At 35.3% G+C, this 19,320-nt stretch overlaps 1 protein-coding gene across 3 annotated transcripts in view; it reads right to left on the bottom strand.

The window, feature by feature from the left end:
• Positions 1-19,320, bottom strand: part of LOC139148901 (uncharacterized) — an 84,801-nt gene that overhangs the window by 14,418 nt on the left and 51,063 nt on the right. The window contains exons 10-20 of one of the 3 annotated variants that reach the window (XM_070720348.1): positions 17,376-17,564; positions 15,781-15,878; positions 14,632-14,709; positions 14,143-14,271; positions 13,853-13,972; positions 12,213-12,264; positions 10,953-11,090; positions 4,926-5,008; positions 4,546-4,590; positions 2,655-2,732; positions 895-1,037 (exon numbers count right to left, since the gene is read on the bottom strand). In XM_070720348.1, the coding sequence (XP_070576449.1) occupies positions 895-1,037; positions 2,655-2,732; positions 4,546-4,590; positions 4,926-5,008; positions 10,953-11,090; positions 12,213-12,264; positions 13,853-13,972; positions 14,143-14,271; positions 14,632-14,709; positions 15,781-15,878; positions 17,376-17,564 (1,153 nt within the window). The remainder of the gene's footprint in view (positions 1-894; positions 1,038-2,654; positions 2,733-4,545; positions 4,591-4,925; positions 5,009-10,952; positions 11,091-12,212; positions 12,265-13,852; positions 13,973-14,142; positions 14,272-14,631; positions 14,710-15,780; positions 15,879-17,375; positions 17,565-19,320) is intronic. The other 2 variants (XM_070720349.1, XM_070720350.1) reach the window with 2 other exon arrangements.

The raw sequence follows: 19,320 nt of genomic DNA, 5'->3' as shown, positions 1-19,320 counted from the left end.
TGAGTGTATAAACAACGAACAATAGCAAACCATTGTACTTCATATAAAACTAGTCTGGGAGTATTCAAGGCCTTATCTATAACCATAAATCAAAGATCATGGCCTTCATGCTAATATCCAACAAGCTAGAGTTTGTTATTCTGATTTATTCCCATCCCGGCTTTTGATGAATTTTTACAACACACCAAACAAATCTAAGTATAAAGCAAATTTAAAAGCGAATACTAGTGAGTCATGCTGACATTTAATTATACAAAGACATCAAAATCATAGCTTGTAACTATCAACAGATAACTTTCCTGAAATCAACATGTACAGGTGTACATTCATGGTGAACAGAACACTACATGCACATGGGCCAAAACTCAATCACCCATCCACCCATCCACCCATCCAACCATCCATCCATCAATCCATACACACACACACACATCGATCCATACACACACCCATCCATCCATCCATCTATACACACACACATCCATACATACATCCATCCACACACACACACATCCATCCATCCATCCATACACACACATCCATCCACACACACATCCATCCATCCATACACACACCCATGTATCCATCCACACACACACACACCCATCCATCCATCCATGTATACACACATACCCAACCATACATCCATACACACACCCCATCCATCCATCCATGTATACACACATACCCAACCATACATCGATACACACACCCATCCATCCATCCATACACACACCCACCAATCCATACACACACCCATCCATCCATACACACACACTCATCAATACATGCACCAATCACAGATAAATTCATTTGTAGACATACATGTACACTTACTTTAGCTGAAAAACAATCAATTATATGGATAATAAGCAATAGCACAATGTAACTTACTGTGGATTGAACATCATAACTGGAGAGACAGGACTACGTGCAGGAAGGCTGTCATCTGGGAGATCTTCTGGTGTTAATGATGGTATTGAGCTTGTGGAGACATTGCAACTCTTTGAGGCACCCGCAGCACTCAGAGAAAGTTGCTGTAAAGGAATATCATTGGAAATTGAAACATGCTACACTCAAATGATTACTCAATTTTGAAATTTGTGAAAACTATTTCATAACTTTCCCAAACATTCAAAATATAATTTACTTCTCACAGTCATTAACTCTAGATTTTGTAAAACTAGGATTGGTTACCTACTATGATTTACATATTATTTTAATTGGTATTCTTGAAATTATAAAGTAAGACTGAATTCACACTTTGAATGATATTGACTATTGGACATTCTGTTATATCTAATCACTCTAAAATTTAAGACTGATATTGATTGTGCAACTTTTCTTGTTTTTTCTGTTCCACAAGATTAGAAATATTCATTGCATCTAACCCTATGTATCTTATCTGCCTTATGATGATACAGATGTGTACTCTGACTTTCACTGACAAGGGGCAGAAAATGCAAATATGTTATCAGTGATTTTGTGCTGGACAGTTGCTTTGCAAATGAATTTAACAATAATTTTCATGAAGTGACATATGACAACATCTTCCTACCTATGTGAAAAGTGTGAACATTAATAGAAATTAAGTCTATAAACTAAACATTTGCTTCATGCTTGTGTAAACTATCAGCTCTTTTATCAGCTACCTGCAACTAGTCATAGGTAAAATTTCAAAGTCCAGGAATAGCTAAACTTTGGACTTTTATGGATTTTCAAACCCTGATCAGAAGAAAAGGTACCATTTCTTTGACAATCACAGTGAATTGTGTCAAGCACAGACAGTTTTATTTACAGAAACGATGGGTTTGTGAGCATTAGGTTCTGCAAAGGCAAGCAAGGTTATGCAAGGTAAGGTTGAAAGTCAAACTTGAGATACAATTCTTATTATTTGACGAGTGCATTCTTTTCTGGACAGTGTTTGCAATGTTAGTTACATTTGAAAGTTGGCAAATGCAACACACTCACACTTTATAGACAGCAAACATAACATAAAAACCAACACTGATGATGATTGGACAAAACATAAATGACAATATTTGAATAAAACAACTTGAATATCTGGGAAACAAAACCGTGATGTGAAATGGAAAAAACCAATTAGGATAAAAAACTAGTTATGACTGGAAAAACTTAACTCCTGAAAATAAAAAAAAATCAATGGGAAAGGCTGATTTCCTGTAGATTACAAAACATAGCAAAACTTAAAAAAATTTGTGTGTAGGAAAAAATCTTAATGTAGAACATTTATTCAATAACATTACATATACAATGAGAAAAGAAACACTATAAGAAAGACTTTGCACTATAGGATAGAGAGACCTTTAAATATTTCTTGAAAGAGATATTTTTATGTAGAATTGGTGACTGAAATTAAATGCTGTCTGGAGAAATCCAAATATGCGGATAAACAGCTAATCACAGGGTGGGATACAAATTGGATTAAAAACTAAGCAGCAGCAGGTTGAAAAGGGGCTGATGTTGTTGAGATTAGTACAATGGACTGTGCAGCTTAGATCATTTGCTGGGTGTGGATTTTGCAGGGTGCAGTGGGCTGTGAAAAGGCAATCTGCAAGCAAAGGCTTATGAGTGAAAAAAAATGAGGCATGGTTGTCAAAAATTGAAATGCAAATCCAGTCCCAACTACTCACTCTGTCGTCCGAGGACGATGTCACTTTTGTGATAGTTTGTGGGAGGTCTGGTGCTGTTTTTATGGTGAACAAACTTGACTGTAAAAAGAAAAACACAACATACTCCTCTAAATACATGCACAGTAACATCATCATCATCTTGTGTAAACTAATGACAAATGGTAGATTAGTAAAACTGAAGGGTAAACTTTATAGTAAAGGGATTGGAGTATGGACAACAAAGTATGACTCATGGGATAGGTTCAAGGTTCAAACTCACTCAAAACATCAGCATTCATGAATGTCTTAAAGTGTCATGCATGAAGTGCAGCTTAAACAACACACCACATTTGTCAAAACCTGATAAAATGATCACTTTTGGCTTTACAGGTCAAAGTGCATGCCGTCTATCTCAGTAAATGTCAAGTGGATGTAGTTTCCTTGGTAAATAAGCCATTCATTGAAGGCAGTTCTTGACAAAAAATAACAAGCCAAAGCTACAGTTCATAGTTTGTTCTGTAACTGTGAAAAACTACAAATAAAATTCTGCCTCACGTTTGTGTATCAGAGAGAGCTACACTGATTAGAGTTGGACAATTGGCTCAGCTTTTTCAACTGTTCAATTTGATGAGGAGGTCAAAATGGCAGGTTTTACCAAGTCATGCATAGTGACCCAAGACGGAGCCTGCACAAACATGTCAAATGGCCAGCCATGTTGGCCATTTTTCCCTTCTGTATAGTACTGTAAATGTTTTGTTGCACACATACAGAGAGCCACAAAACAAAACAGCATGATACAGCAACAGCCACACACAGCAGTGAATGAGGTAAAAAAAAAAAACGTTGAAAGGCAGTGAAGATGACAATGATATTGATGATGGCTGAAAACTTGGCAAATAATGTTATGAAAAAAATTATGTTGAAGATTAGCAAGCATGAATAAAATGGAAAAAGACAAAAACAAGAATGAATACAATGCAGGCTAGCAGTTCAAACCTGAATGTCTCTTCACTTCATTTTGAAAAAATTACCTCAATTCCGTTGGAACAGAAAACTGAACCATGATCACAATGCCTGGATAACAAAACAGTGCACATATATATCTGTACATTGCAGTCACTTTGGTGACATATACAGTAGCCATTTCTATGCACCTGCAATAATTAAATTTTATTTGAATTCAAATTGCCTCATTAAAAATCCTTCAAATGAATTGAAATGAAAACATTGTGACTGAACATAGTCAACAGTGGACCCTTCCCCCATTTCATCTGATTATTTGAGTTTACAGACCCCTTGGAGACCCAATCAATTCTAACACTGTGAGATAATGATGTATGGAACTTTTTGGAAGCTGTTTGAATTGCCTACCAACTCAACAAACTAAGTTTGAACTGCCTACCTACCCATCAAACATAACAACATAAAAGAAAAAATGCAAGAACTGATCAAAGAGCAATGGTGTAGAGTTTCACTTGATTGGACCACAAAGTAAAGTTACTATGAGTGTATCCAACCAGATGAAAAACTGTTTGAAACATAAAACTTTAAAAACTGCTTGTCCGTAGAATTACTGGTCCAGATTGCAACACTCTGTCACCTTATTGAGGTATTCTATTTGCAGTTTTTTCAAGCATTGTGAACAATCAACAGAGCTGCCACTTTGTCTTCATAAGGAAGATTTGAAAATCATGTGAATAAATGGTTTGTAGATAAGTACAATCTTATGTCGAATAGATGTGATTTATAAAGTATTATATTTTAAGTTCATATCCAGAAAATCAAATATCTAGTACCTTAATGTATCTAAATTTGTGGACCTTGAGTTAAAATGATCCATAAAATATAATATTTCAGATTATGTTACAAACTGAACCAATAGTTCTTTTTGAAAAGAAGAAAGTTACAGTACTTGTAATCTACTGAGTACAGAGGATCGCCTAATTATCTCCCCAGCCTGCAAAAAATATGCCAGTATTCAACAATTAGAGTTGTTGATAAGCAGCAAAAACATCTAACATCTGAAGAAAATCAAAAGCTAATGACAGCACCAGATAAATCTTAACACCATTCTCTGATGGCTTCAAGTGCTATCGGCGATTAACTTGTGAATAGAAATAAAAAAACAAGCTATTTGTGGTCATAAATTAAATACAAAAGATTTCAAAGCAAAGTAAACATGGTTACTCTAAATGTTCAAATCTGATTTTGTTCAATAAAGGGTTTAGAAGTAATGTAGTAGAGAGAATATTGATTTGGTGTGAAGTGATAAAAGTTGGCAAAACAACTTACCTGTCTGCGTTCCCTCAGTTTTGCTGCTTGAGCTGGATGGTTGAACCGAAACATATTGGTCTTGCCAAGGAGAATCACAGCACCTAGACAGACCATGATGAAAACATAAGATTCAGTAATTAATTCCAGCATTAGTTCCATGATGTTTAACACCACAAGGGCAAGCTTAGTTTTAGATGAACCAAGTCCAGTGCAAGCTAACAGAACTCAGATGTCACAACGTCGTTGAAAGAACAGACAGACAAGTCAGGCACAGTTGGCTATGTAATCCCCTGTCTGTTGCAGATGAGGCACTGAAACATGCCAGGTACGCTATGATGCTGTATAGGGGGTTTGGAGCCCTGCCAAGGTCACAGGGGTCAGAGAGTACAAAGGCCTGAGTTGCTGAGCAACGTGTTCAGCCATGCTGTAGGTTTATTGTTCTGGGTGGATGTGATGTTGGCGCGGTATTGAAATGAGAACACATAACCACAGCTACAGGTAGCACGCCTGACATTCTTTCAGCACCTCTTTCTCCTTGCCTTGAAGACAAACAATTGTATTCTAGTCTACTTTCCATTGTGTCTACACAAAACCCTCGGGAGATGTTTTGTGATAAGCCACTATGAAATATAACAAATGATGAGTCTTCATTTCTTGGTTAGATTACTGCAGTACTTGAACAAACACCAACAAATTAAAATATGCTTCAAATCTCTGCATTACAGTGGGATTTACAGATCTCCATGCACACTGCGCTGTAAAACAATCATCTGTTTTGTGTACAAGACGAACCACCAACAGCTATATCTACGTCTTTTTGTAAAGGTCCTTTTTATCATAAAAGTGTTAAGCCCTGACTACCTTGGACACACAACGATGCAAGCTTACAGACTTATAGACCCATTTTCTTTAGCAAGCTTACTGTGCACCTTTCAATAGACAATATTGTTTTTCAGTGAGCTAGCGATGCTAAATCCATCAAATAATTGGGAAAATGTTTTCTTCAGTGGCCGTTGTTTGTTTCAGGAGACTTTGATTTCCAAAATGAGGTCATTAGATCTGTAACTACCAAATAAATCATATACTTTATGCAATCAAATCAACTTTTTTCCCAAACATGAGATAGTTTTTCCTTTTTCTTCACCTGTTAGAAAATGTATACACTTTGACAAAATCTGACATGGAGATACAAAGATAAGACAGATTTCTCTTTGAAATACTGGAGATTTTTGTTTTGACTGGCTTTGCTAAATGCTAGGATGTTATCATCGTTGCTTATTTATGGTCAATCAGCAGTGACTTTGGATCTCAAAATGCTGTTGACCTAAATCCAACTAATAAGGATAACATTACTGATGTTGATAACAGAGTTAATGATGACTTAAATACAGAAAGACCTTAGTTTCATCAGACACCTTCCATTCGTTGCACAAATAGAATGCATCGCATCAGTTTAATAAATTTACATGTACAGGTTTGAAAAGGGTAGACAGTCAAAAAATATTCTATCATGGCTACTGGGTAGAAAAGCCTGAACTAAAATTGTTTGACAAAAATTTCTACATTTTGATGTGTCAAGGTTATTCAAGACTAAGTCAGAAGTAAGCGAATATCAGATCAAACAATTTTGTTGGTTTATCAGGCGTTGTAAAAATACTCGTTTTATATAAAATGGATTTCAGCTGAGCATTTCCAATCTTGGATGTTATATTTAGGACAACATATGTTTTCTTTTTCTTTTTAACCTGGTGTACAAAAAGAGTGGACAGCAAATTGTATTACTACTTTGAACAAACCACAGAATGGCTATTGACATTTTAGTGATTAATGGATCGTACAGTAGCCAGTTGGCATAATGCCAGCACTGTCCCAGCCAAGCATTGAGGTCACACCCACATGCCATCTTTTAAAGACTGGCTGGGTTTTTGAAGCTCTGAAAAATCTATACATACAGAGTTGAGATGCCACGCAATGACAATTACACTATGGGTGAACTCAGTTCAATGATGCTTCTCATTTTATGAAAGAATAAAAGTTGAAATTTTTATGACAATTTTAAAGTAGCAATACACAGTTTATATGAATATGTAATATGCTATTACTGTGATGGGAAGACATCATGAAAATAAGAGAGAAATTCAATCATAGAGACAGACATTCAATAATCAAAGATACTACTGTATATCCCATCTGCCAAACATTGTATTTACGTCAAACAAGGGATGTATAAATTGTTACTACAGTTGCTAGAGGGCGCTAAATATACACAGTCTGTCATGACCATTACATTCAACGGAGACAAAATAAGTATTATGAGTGACGAGTGTGACATACATGGAGATTTTGATTTTATCAGTGGCATATGTATATATATTATAAACATTGCATTACTTTATAGTACAGACCAATATTGTCGGAAACTGAAGTTTCATACCCTATTGTGATCACAAACAGTTACTTTGTGTGAAGTTTGGAATATCATTGCTACATACTTTTAACAATTTTGTCTTAATTCTCTCAACAGATGTCATTCACGGATGACAAATTACTGATAATGTAATTGTACAGCTACTACCTGTATACCAAATTGCAAAGCTATTAGAAAAAAAGTTTTTGAGAAGGCATTTTTACCAAAATTGGCAAAATTTGCCGAAAAAATACAAAATTGTGTATTTCTTCGCTATATATTATCTGACTTAGAAAATAACAAATTTACCAAAAGCGACAAAATAGCCTTAGAAGTACAAACTTGCAGATTTTGGTCTCATTTGAAAAATCTTATTTATGTTTCACTTGGAACATGTATTCAAAATTTTAATGCTGTCTGACTAAAACTTTAGAAGAAAGAGATTTTTGACCAAAAATAACAAAAATTGCCTTAAAATTACAAATTTAAATATTTCATCACAATTTGGACACATTTCAACAAGGTCATCCCTTTGGACATGTATACTGAATATCAAATCAGTCTAATAAATTTTGAAGGAGAAGATTTTTCAACCAAAAGAATGACAGTAATTGCCTTAAAATACACACTTCCATATTTCATCACAGTTTAAACAAATCTAAGTAAGCTCATCCCTAGGGACATGTATACCAAATATCAAAGCTCTCTGACCAGCGGTTATGAAGAAGATTTTTTACCAAAATTGGCCTTTTTTGAGCTTATTTGCATATTTGCAACAGTATCAACAAACCAAAATAAGACTCTTTGCCATAATCATGAGTTGCATCTACACACCAAATATCAAGTCTGTAAGTACTTTGGTTCTCAAAAATATTTGAGTGGACGGAAATCTTCACAAAAGTACATACATACATGTATACAGATATACATACAGACATACATACATACAGACTGATGCCGGACGGATACCCATCCAAATAGCTTCTGTAGACTATAGTCGGTAGGAGCTTAAAACACTGCACATGTGAGAGCTGCTGGAGATCAACATTAACATTATATGTCACTAGAGGGCGCTCACTTTGGTCCTTCTGAAAACAGTTTCAGCAAAATGACGGTACAGATAGATAAAAACAGTCCTGGTTATGACTCTGTTTTGGATGTAGAAACTTTCAAAAAAAATTACTGTTGACTGAAAATCTCATCCTGGGAAAGTTACAATTATTATCTTGTTTATGTGACAAGATATTGTAAGGACTTACACAACAAATCCAGGTACCTTAAAATTCTTACAAGTAGTTCACGAACAGCAAGCATTGCAGGTTGTACTATCTCTTATTATCAGAATAAAGCTGTCAAACACATACTAGTATAACATTTAGTAACAGTTAATGGGAAATTGAATTAAGCTACTTCTATATGACATAATTACTGTAAAACACTTTGAATAATCTTCATGCCTTTTCAGCGTCTTTTGATTTTCATTGCAATCAGTAGAATTTAATTTTGCTGAGGAGATCCTAACCATAGTAAATATAAGAATAAATGAAAATTGGTGGGATCTTAAATTAGCAAATTGATCAACTTTCTAAATTTACTAAGCTAGGCTAGTGAAAAAGACATATTTTACAGTAACAATCTGTTCATAGATCTTCTATGGTCTGTCTTTGAATGTGATTATCAATTACGCTATCTCAAAGTTAAATCCAACCCTTCATAGTTTTCTTTTTTGAAAATGACCTCTCAAACATAGTAACAAGGTAAAACTCTGTCAACTTGACTTTTTGCTGTAAATCAACAAATCCAAGTTGATTTCATTGTTCTAGTACAATCCTCCAACAACTGCATTTGTTTATTTTTTTAAAAGGTCAAATACTCAGAATAACATGTGCAAATGGAGAATATGCATTGTTTCTCCATGTATTTATTGAGCAGTCTTTGATTAATTTTGCAGGAGCATAATTTATCAAATAAAACACTGTTTGTGATTATTTGACATTTCACCTCATACTCTGAAGGTCAGTCTTGATCTGCAGGGTAGTGTTGCTGTAAGGGTTGAGAAAAAAATAACAGAGTAGCGGTGCTGCCAGCCAACAAGACTGTATCCATGTCATGAAAGTTACTGAAAGTGCCCTCCAAATATGATAGAAAAAACTGAACACCATCTCTTAGTGTCTAAAGTGACAACAGAATTTATAGTGATGTTACTAACCTAGGTCAGTATGAGACATTTTTGTGTAAATGGGAAAGTTACTGAAGTGTTGACATTACAGCCATTATTTTTGTTTATTAAGAAAATTGGTATTATTGCACACATATTTGAATTAAAGAACTCTCATCCAGTTTTTAACTGTAAAAGATACATTCTATGATTACGATTATGTAATTTTGTTGATAAACAACAAATTATGTCATCATGACATTTGATGTGTTTTGCCAGGAATAGTCAACACAAAAACAATTCTGCTTAATGGGAATGTGAAGTCATGTTCTCAATAGGAACATAAGACTTTAACTGCTGATCTGTGTTCAGACATACGACTTCAACTGCTGATCTGTGTTCAGTCTTCCTGGAAACGATATCATTTGCATTAAAGTTCCTCATGATCGGTTGCTAGTTAAACGATTTGTTGCAAGTTAACTGGTTAGTTTCTAGCTTAATGATTAGTTTCCAGTTTAACACTTCTCTGACCAGATTACTTTTTAAGCAGTTTCTTTCCACACGATTCTTGTAACAACACTGAATACAAAATCTGACACCTTCCTTGCACTTTAAGGTTGATTTAAACATTGCTTTAAGAATTGTTCCTTGGAGCAGCTCTCAATTACAAGATTGCTTTAAGAATTGTTCCTTGGAGCAGCTCTCAATTGAAAGAGGAAGGATGATGAAGATTTATACGCAGCGATCTCAACCTACTGTAAATTTCAGGGTAATTGATTTCATGCTTGCTGGAGTGTAACATTGTTATCAAAGAGAAAGTTTATGGATGGTTAACTTGTGACAACAGCAAGGCAAACTCTTGCTTGTAAGATTGTTTTAAAAACTTAATTTCAAAGTAGTTTGCACTGAAAAAAACCATACAAAGCTAATGAATTTAAAAATGATTTTTATCATCTCTTTGTTGATTCAAGACTAACTAACTTTAACTTTCCACATCAGAAATATCTCTGAACAGCTAACTGCCTTGATGCTGATGGACATGATGCATACTTGCCCATTATTTCAAAATCCTATCAATCACTGGATTACACACTACAACAATCAAATATATCACCAAACTAAATCTTCGGACATCTAACTGCATGGTTCTATTGTCTACTTCACAGTTATATGACGTGAACCTGTGCCCTGCTGAATACAACAAAGGAATTAAAACAACAATCAGTCAGTTGTCACTGTACCTTCTGTGAGTGCTCTCCACATATCACTGAAATGCATTCTGTATTCAATGAAAAACTGCAAAATAGGCTTGCTATCAGAATTCCCTGAACTATCAGGGAGCAACCAATGCACAGTTATCATTCACTGAATCAACAACACAAAAGTCAGAAACACCATGTTGATTTTTGAATTGCTTGATGGAGGGTACGACTGACATTAGGCTAAATGGAAAAGGTTGATTTGTCGTATGTAGATTTACCTTGTGTCAGTTGGGTTTCCGTGGTGACATCTATACCATTGACAGCACATAATGATCCTTCATTTGGAAACAAAGTAACAACTCCATTGTTGTTTACAATGGTACAGTGTTCTGCTTCAAGACCTGGTCCTCGTAAAACTATACAGGACAAGAAATGAAATGAGAAAAAATTAAAGATAAACTTTAATATCATAATGCTGTCCTAATGTTACTGTATTACTGTAAAGCTGGGAGCAAAAATATCTTTAAAAAGCCACTGAAAATGACATGGCTTATCAACTTTGCATGGTACATTAACTGTTCAATTGACCTATTTACAGTCAAAAGTCTCCTCATCATTGTTACCTTGTTCACACAACAAGCAAATTTGGCCAAGGTCAGATTGGTCCAACATACCGCTGACCAATGGCTTAAATTCAGTTTCTGTTCAGACTTCATCACAGCGAAAATATACACCTCTCTAGCTCTCTCTGTGACCTCTGACCTTTCAAAGTTCAAAATGGTAAACTTGGATAACATCACATAAGAAGGGCTAATATGACTGCTACTGACTATTTTAACCATCAGAGACAACTTCAGCATATCTCTACTGAGTGTTCGAGCTGAAATCAGATAAGTCAGCACTGGAGAAATAATCAGATACGTCTACACTGCGGAAATAATCTGTACAGGGTGTTTTAACATGTGCATCTCCCAGATGTATAAGCACTGTGAATCGAGCGACATGGTCTCGTTTGCCACTCTGAACTTGGTCAGAAAATATTGTTCTGACTGTACATGAGATGATAAGAATTGAAAACTTTCGGTAAATGTAAACTTGACAATCAAACCATAAAAATGGTCTATGATCAAACTCAGTGATCATCTGGGACCAGGGCCAGCATAACATACTCACAACATGGAAATCTGGGCCGACTCAAGACAAAATTGATACAATGCTGGGCCGACGTGGAGCATTCAGACTGCTTTTATAACACTAACATAAAAGTTATGTAGGTGTAGCAGCGGCGTAACTTTGTCTGTGTGAATGGTGTACGTATCTTGTCTTTATTCTAACTTGTGCTTTCTCGTTGCTAAGTTCAGGCCAGAATTTCAAGCTACTAAATGACAGAACACAATATCTACAAAAACAGTGTGCCATCACACCTCAGTTAAAAATTTGCTAAATTATAAAAGATAAAAGTAACACGATATAATCACTCATGTCTTTGTAACCAAGATCATTCATGCACAACCATGAAAGAACAGATAATAACTGACCTATGTCTTTTGGTATTGCGGAATCTTCCCTTCCAATCTTTGTTTCTCCTTCCTATTAATGGATAAAAAAAAGACAAAATAAAATAATCCTAATATAAAGTTCAGGTCTATCATAAACATTACTCTGTACTAAACTTGAAGCCATAACACTGTGCATTAGGGGAAGACTGCATTCACTTGCATGGTACCTGAAACCCGAGTCCTTGCCTGACCAACTCGGGTGACAAACAGAAGACTTTTAATCCCCCAAGGTGTGAATATTCCATTGTTATGTTTATCTAATCCAGCTGGTGCCATTGTAGTGCCATTGTAGGAAAGGCAGGTCTGTGAAATTGATCCTCTAGGGAAGAAGGGTATTCCTAAGTTAATGGAGCTTTCCCGTAATGTTAGTCTTCTCAATGATTTGATTTGATGTTTGTTTTTGGGATAATAATAATAATAATATTTATTTCTTTAAAGCGCACTACACATACGTCTCAGTGCGCTTTACACATTTAAAATTGATAAAATACCAGCAAAGCATAACAAACTAAAATGTAAAAAACAATCAAATTAGGCTAAAAACGTACATGGTTAAAAATGATGAAAATTTCTGCAGAGTAAAAACAGTCAAACTACAAAAAACATTATTAAAATTCTACAAAGTACCAGAAAACGTTAAAATAAAACAAGCATCAGCGGTTACGGTAAAATGGTGACCCTTCCAAAACATTAGTAATAGTGCTTTAACAAAGGTGAGTCTTTAAAACGCGTTTAAAACAGTCAACGGACTTGGCATTACGAATTTCAGGGGCAATGAGTTCTGTAGAGAAGGTGCGCAGACAGAGAAAGCTCTCTGCCCATATGCCTTGTTGAACATTCCACGCGGTGGCACTAACGCGTAAGGAATCACTCGATCTGAGATCTCTGGCAGGGTGTATATCTCGATCAGATCCATGAGATAAAGTGGAGCAACATGATGAACTATTTTAAAGGTCGTCAACAAGATTTTGAATTTAATTCTAGCTTCTACGGGCAGCCAGTGTAGATCAATGAAAACAGGTGTGATATTATCAAATTTACGAGTACGCGAGACAAGGCGAGCTGCAGCATTCTGAAGTGATTGAAGGCGTCCGAGCTGAAATTTCCCAACACCATACAAAAGACTGTTGCAGTAATCCAGCTGAGAAGTAACAAATGCATGGACCATCTTTTCTGTGGTGGGTCTGTCCAACAATTGACGGATCTTGCCAATTCTACGCAATGCATAAAATCCATTCTTACAGATGTGGCTGATATGGTCTGACATCGAGCCGTCATGGGTAAGTTTCACACCGAGATTGCGAACTGTAGCAGAAGGGGCAATATCTGGGATATGGACATAATCGTGAAAGAAATTCCAATTTTCAATAAACTAACTCTTCTCTTAGTTCTTGAATCCTGATGTAGCTCTATTACTTCTTCAACACTGACTCATGTATTTATTTATTTTCAAGTTAACAGTACTTCACTTGAATGATGGCCTTTTGATAAAATCCAATATTTAAAGTTTTACAATTTGATTTGAAAAAGGAAATAAACTCTCGCCGTGAATATTCCACAGAACTTTCAATTTTCTTTTATCTCTCAGAACAACAGGAAAAACACAGAGTAGAACTTACCTTGAGATGGTAAAGGATTATACCAGTACTCAGCAAATCATCATCCATACCTATGAGATGTGGCAATTCTGACTCAACAATCACACCAACATTACTTCTTCTAATTCCTACATTGCATTCCTGTGTCAAGAAATATTACTTTGTTAGTTACTGTCCATAAATACTTCCACGTAGAATAAAATAATACAATTTGTCTCATTTCTTAATCTTTCAGTGTGTTAATGATTTCCATAGATATGTTACCAGGTGATATTTTGAGAGCAAAATACAGTAGCTGACTTAATACATACCTGCATGATGGCCGCTGCTTCTGTCCACTTTCCAACCCAGGCAGACGTCAACTCTTCTACTTTCTCCTCATTTTTGTGCAGCATTTCAAAAATTGAGCCGTCACCTGCTAGGGAAGTTTGAGAGCCTCTCTATTGTAGAAAAAATAAAACAAATCATAAAAGGGCAATAATTCACAGCATTGAAGACCCCCATGGTTAATGCTAAACTCATGCCACTGTGTATAAAAGTCATAGTTTAAAAATAACACACTGCTGAAATGCTATCATTTGAAATTTGTTTAACCCTTTCACCCCCAGTTCCCTGTATACAGGTCCAACTTTACCATAGAAAACAATGGATTTAGGACAAACCATGGTGGTGAAAGGGTTAAACTATGTTTCACATACCATGCATCACAATCAGTGAGCTTCATTTCAGAAAATCAAGTCATTTACAAATGATATGTCCAACATCAAAGGGAAGAAAAAAAGAATGTTTTGTAAACTCACCATATTTGCCCTCTCTAACATAGACTTGAGTTTATCTATTTCAGCCCTGAGATCCCTGATCAGAGTCACATTAGAATCCTGCAATAGATATAATCGTACAACTGTAATGTCACCCTGATTGTCAGACTGAACTATACCAGTACGCTATTAGAGGTTATGTGATATGTTGTGAAATTTACAAAAAAAAATGAGAGAAAGCATTGACACAGACATTGATTTCTCTAGAAGTGAAGTTTGGTACAACTTCACTAGCTATAATCGTATCATTTTTTCATAAAACCTTATAAAATATTTGTGACTAAAGGATTTTAGTAAAATTATGAAAAATAGTGGACAACATATTGGATTGTTTTACTGAAATGAACACCGACAGAAGAATACATTATACTGCAGGAGAAATGTCATAAATCTAATATCTCACGTAGATTTACAATTCACTTCACCTTTGTAACCTGAATTCTAGATAAAGAGATTAGTACTACAGTGGCTTGTCAGTGATTTCATTGACAGAGATCAAGATATAATCTGCACTCAAACCTTCATAGCATTGATTGCTGAAACTGGAACCCACTCAGCTTGCTGTGACAATTTTCATGTCCTTGTCCTCACAAATCAAATTTTAAAATGCATATTAAACAGAGAAAGCTAAGTTCAATTCCTTGCAATTAGGTACAGGCTATGAGCAAAGATTGTATTTCATGGGATGAATTATTTTATGAAACCAAAATCAAACAAAGAAAAGACCAAGCAAGCAATAACCACAAAAGTGACGATGAGAAACTGGCTGAATAGTTCCGCTAATACATTGACTGTTTTTTAATGTTTTGTTATTTGCATTCTGAGTATTCTGAATCAGCGTGTTTTGTGCAGTATTAAACCAGTTGATGAAGTGATATCCTTGATGGGTTGTCAAACTGTGTTAGATTACATGATAAATTATTATTAACAGTCCAATTTTTTGTGTTTTATATTTATCTAAAGATTATCTTCTTGACAAATTGATTACATTGCATTTATCGTCACTGAAATAGGTGGCCTTATTCCTTTGCCTCACAGGTTCTGTGACAGGGGTGCTTGATGGTGTGTTTGTTGCCGTGGTGATATTTAGGATTTGATTGGATGTCCCTGGCGATAGTTGACCATACTGACCTCATTAATTACTGGTTTGTTGACGATATGTTTTGCTCGTTTTGCATAGCGTAATGTGCTTAGGGTCTCATTGAAGTGATGACTGGCAGGAGATATGGCTGAAATAGACAAAAAACAAAGATTTGATTGTATAAATTTGGTTTTATCACAAGTTGCACACTTAGACAAATTATTACCTCTCTATAAACATAACTGCAAGACTGTGATCTAAGTTTAGCAAAGGGAATGAAAACTAATGACAGACATAAAAAAGCAAAGTTGTTTTATGAGAAATATAGATAACACTACAACTGATATCAGCTTTGTTACTGTCTGAAGTCAATCCTAGTGTACCAGTATGTCTAGTCTCCTAGTTGGCTGTGATTGGGTAATGTATGTCTGCTAGTTGGCTGTGATTGGAGGATGTATAGATCTCCTAGTTGGCTGTCATTGAGTAATGTATGTCTGCCAGTTGCTGTGATTAGGTGATGTATGTCTGTTGGTTGGCTGTGATTGGGGATTTTGTGTCCTACTTTAATAGCTGTGATTGAGTATTGTAGACTTGATTCAAAAAATTTACAACGCTCCCAATTTTCAAATTACATTCGAAGATGTAAAGTTATGACTTGGTGACACATTCTCTCCTTACAAATGTGTTACCCTTAGCTTTGTACAATACAGTATAAGTGCTAAATTTTCTATATCAGTGGAGACAGCAATAACCTTCAAAACAGAATATTAATTCACACAAATCAGAAATCACCAATGTGATAGCTAACTAAAAGAAAAGACTTACCAAAGAAGCAGTAAGGAAATTCTAGTAATTTTTTTCAACACAGAAAAACCAAGTACAAGTAAACAAATTCTTTCAACACTAAGTGGGTCAGTCATCAGTTGGCATAACAACTGTCAAGCAGGCAGAATTCTGTTGTCATAAATCTTATATGCAATTCAGAAATCTTTTACAAATGTTAAATCATTGTTTTGGAAGTTAATAATAATGTCAAAATTACAATATTTCTATACCTTATACTAACTTAAATTTCTTTAAATGTTTTGCCAAGGTTTTGGTAACAGAGGTAATGGTGTTTTAAATTTGGTTTCTTGCTGTTTGTTTTAAGGATGTACGAGCGGTAGGCGCGCATGGAATTTGTCACTTCCCATAGGATTACATTGAAATTTGCTGGAAAATCAATTTCTACTATTGTCATTTTCATGAAAATTTGCACAAAGCTTGGTCTAGAGAAATAAATAATAGTGATCAAATAAAATGATATGGTCGCCGCGCGAACTTTTGAGATAAACAGCATTGAATTATTTCGTCCATAGAAAATGCATTGGTGAAAAAATGCTGACTCAGCACTTTCTCTCCTAAATGGCAAAATTCATAGTCATGTATCTCAAAAACGAGCGCGGTGATCCCTACATTTTATCACACATTTTGATAATACTTACCAAGGAGAATCCAAAAATCGACAATTTAGAGAAATGACATTACTTTTAATTTTACCGATCGTACATCCTTAATCGTTTGCTTTGGTAATTCTATCAGAAGTTTATGTAACAGCTTGTGAGAATTTCACAATTTTAAAGAAAGCAAGATACCATGTACATACTTGCCACCATGATTGTCTTGGCATTTCCACCTAAGCTGTCTTTAAGGAGCCATGTTAACACTGAGTTGCGGTATGGGATGTAGGTATGTTTCCGACGCCCACTTAAACTCCGTGGACTGCTGTCCTCATCACTACCACCTATGCTTGAAAAACTTTCAACACTTGTTGACGTGGAAAGACTGTTCTCAGCTGGAAAATTATGGAAAAAATGAATGTCAGATATCGATCAAGATAATTATTGTATATGATTAGCAGTACAAATGTAGACTTGTATTTATTGTGTAAAAATACTCCAGTTATTCACTCATTTCAATCAATATTTATATTAAAAACAATATACCCTGCAATTTTATAAGTTTTACTTCGAAATCATAACTGAAGCAGTGATTGTTGTATTGCCAATATTATGATAATTTTAAACTTTTTTACTGCATTTAAAATCTATTTTGTATCATATCTTCCATCTGATTTCAGTAAGTATTGTTTTCCTACATGTATGTACAAATAGAACAAAATATGTTGCAATGAACTTTGTAAATGTTGCAGCTGCAAAATGACCTCTGGGTCATGTATCGCTATGGTGACAGTGCAGAAGTACTGTGAGCCAATTAGCTCCTAAGTTGGATGTCTAAGTTCAGCATTGAAAATACTGAACTTGACACAAATACTATAATGAACAGAATACACAGAAACATTTAACAGCTGTCAATATCTTCATGAAATTACAAAATAATACCTTTTACAAAAGGCATCATTAAATTAAACTTTAGAACATGTAGAGCTGGATAAATGGCCATTTTCATGACAAGATGGCGCTAAATGACATTACATCACAGTATTTTGTGGAGATGAATCACATGGTTTCATCAAATACACTGTATTTGCCAACATGTTCACTAAATTATGTACTGAAATGCCACTGTGATTTTAATGTTTTAGGCAAAAGATTGCAATTTCTAGCAGCAGAATGTTGAACTTTCAAGTGTGCATCCTACCAAAATACCAGGATCTAAGGTCATACAGGGTCATGAAAATGGCCTGACAAATACTGCTGTAAAATGACCGTTTCCCCTTTATAAAACATCACGACTATTAGCAGTTTTCAAAACATGTATTGCAAAGTATTTATAATTTATGAAGTTTGTATGTCAGGAAACTGCAAGGCTCCCTCTACAGGACAGCTTTCTTCTACGTAAATGCATGCTTTTACCATAACAATATTTGTGACAGATTATTGGCCTACCAGCATGCAGTTAACACTAGGGAGTGCATCGCAAGATGCTGGCAAGCGATACAATATGCATACAGAGATTGTTGATGACAAGCACAATATAACAAACAAAGAGACATGACAGAAAGAATGGACGTGGAAAGTCAAAGAAAAATTGCAAAACATAAACATTTCGAACAAAAGGGTGACAAATCGCTGAAATACAAAACCAGACAAAAATACGCAACATTTAGGAAACAAATTGCACCACTGGCCACCATTATTGGTCCATCTAGCTAGGCATATCCCCTTTTATCGATACTGCAACACAGCAGCGGTGCAGTACGGACGAACTGACAGCTGGGAAAAACATCAAGGCTTACCTAACCAATCACTCTCTCCTGGTTGTGATGGTGATGGTGCATAGTATGGAGGTTTATAATAGAAACAAGGGAATTGTAAGGGAACATAGAGAGAGAGAGAGAGAAAGATCTGGTTACTAAGTCAGGGGGAATTTGACAGGATTTGAAGTGACTTGAGATCTTTTACAAAAGGAGGAATAAAAACAGCAATCTTGTCTGAATTTGAAATCAAGACAGCTCAAGTGGATGAGTATTGTATTAGTTTTGTCAACTGACTTGGAATTATCAGTTAAGTAGAAACAGATACATGTTTAATGATGTTACGTGATTTGCATACTGAGTTGGTCATGGTATGCATTCAGTCACTGTCTTG

Source organism: Ptychodera flava, chromosome 14 (genome assembly GCF_041260155.1).
Source record: "Ptychodera flava strain L36383 chromosome 14, AS_Pfla_20210202, whole genome shotgun sequence".
Classification (NCBI taxonomy): domain Eukaryota; kingdom Metazoa; phylum Hemichordata; class Enteropneusta; family Ptychoderidae; genus Ptychodera; species Ptychodera flava.
Note: the sequence above shows the minus strand (reverse complement) of the source record. Positions and strands in the feature narration are given on the sequence as shown.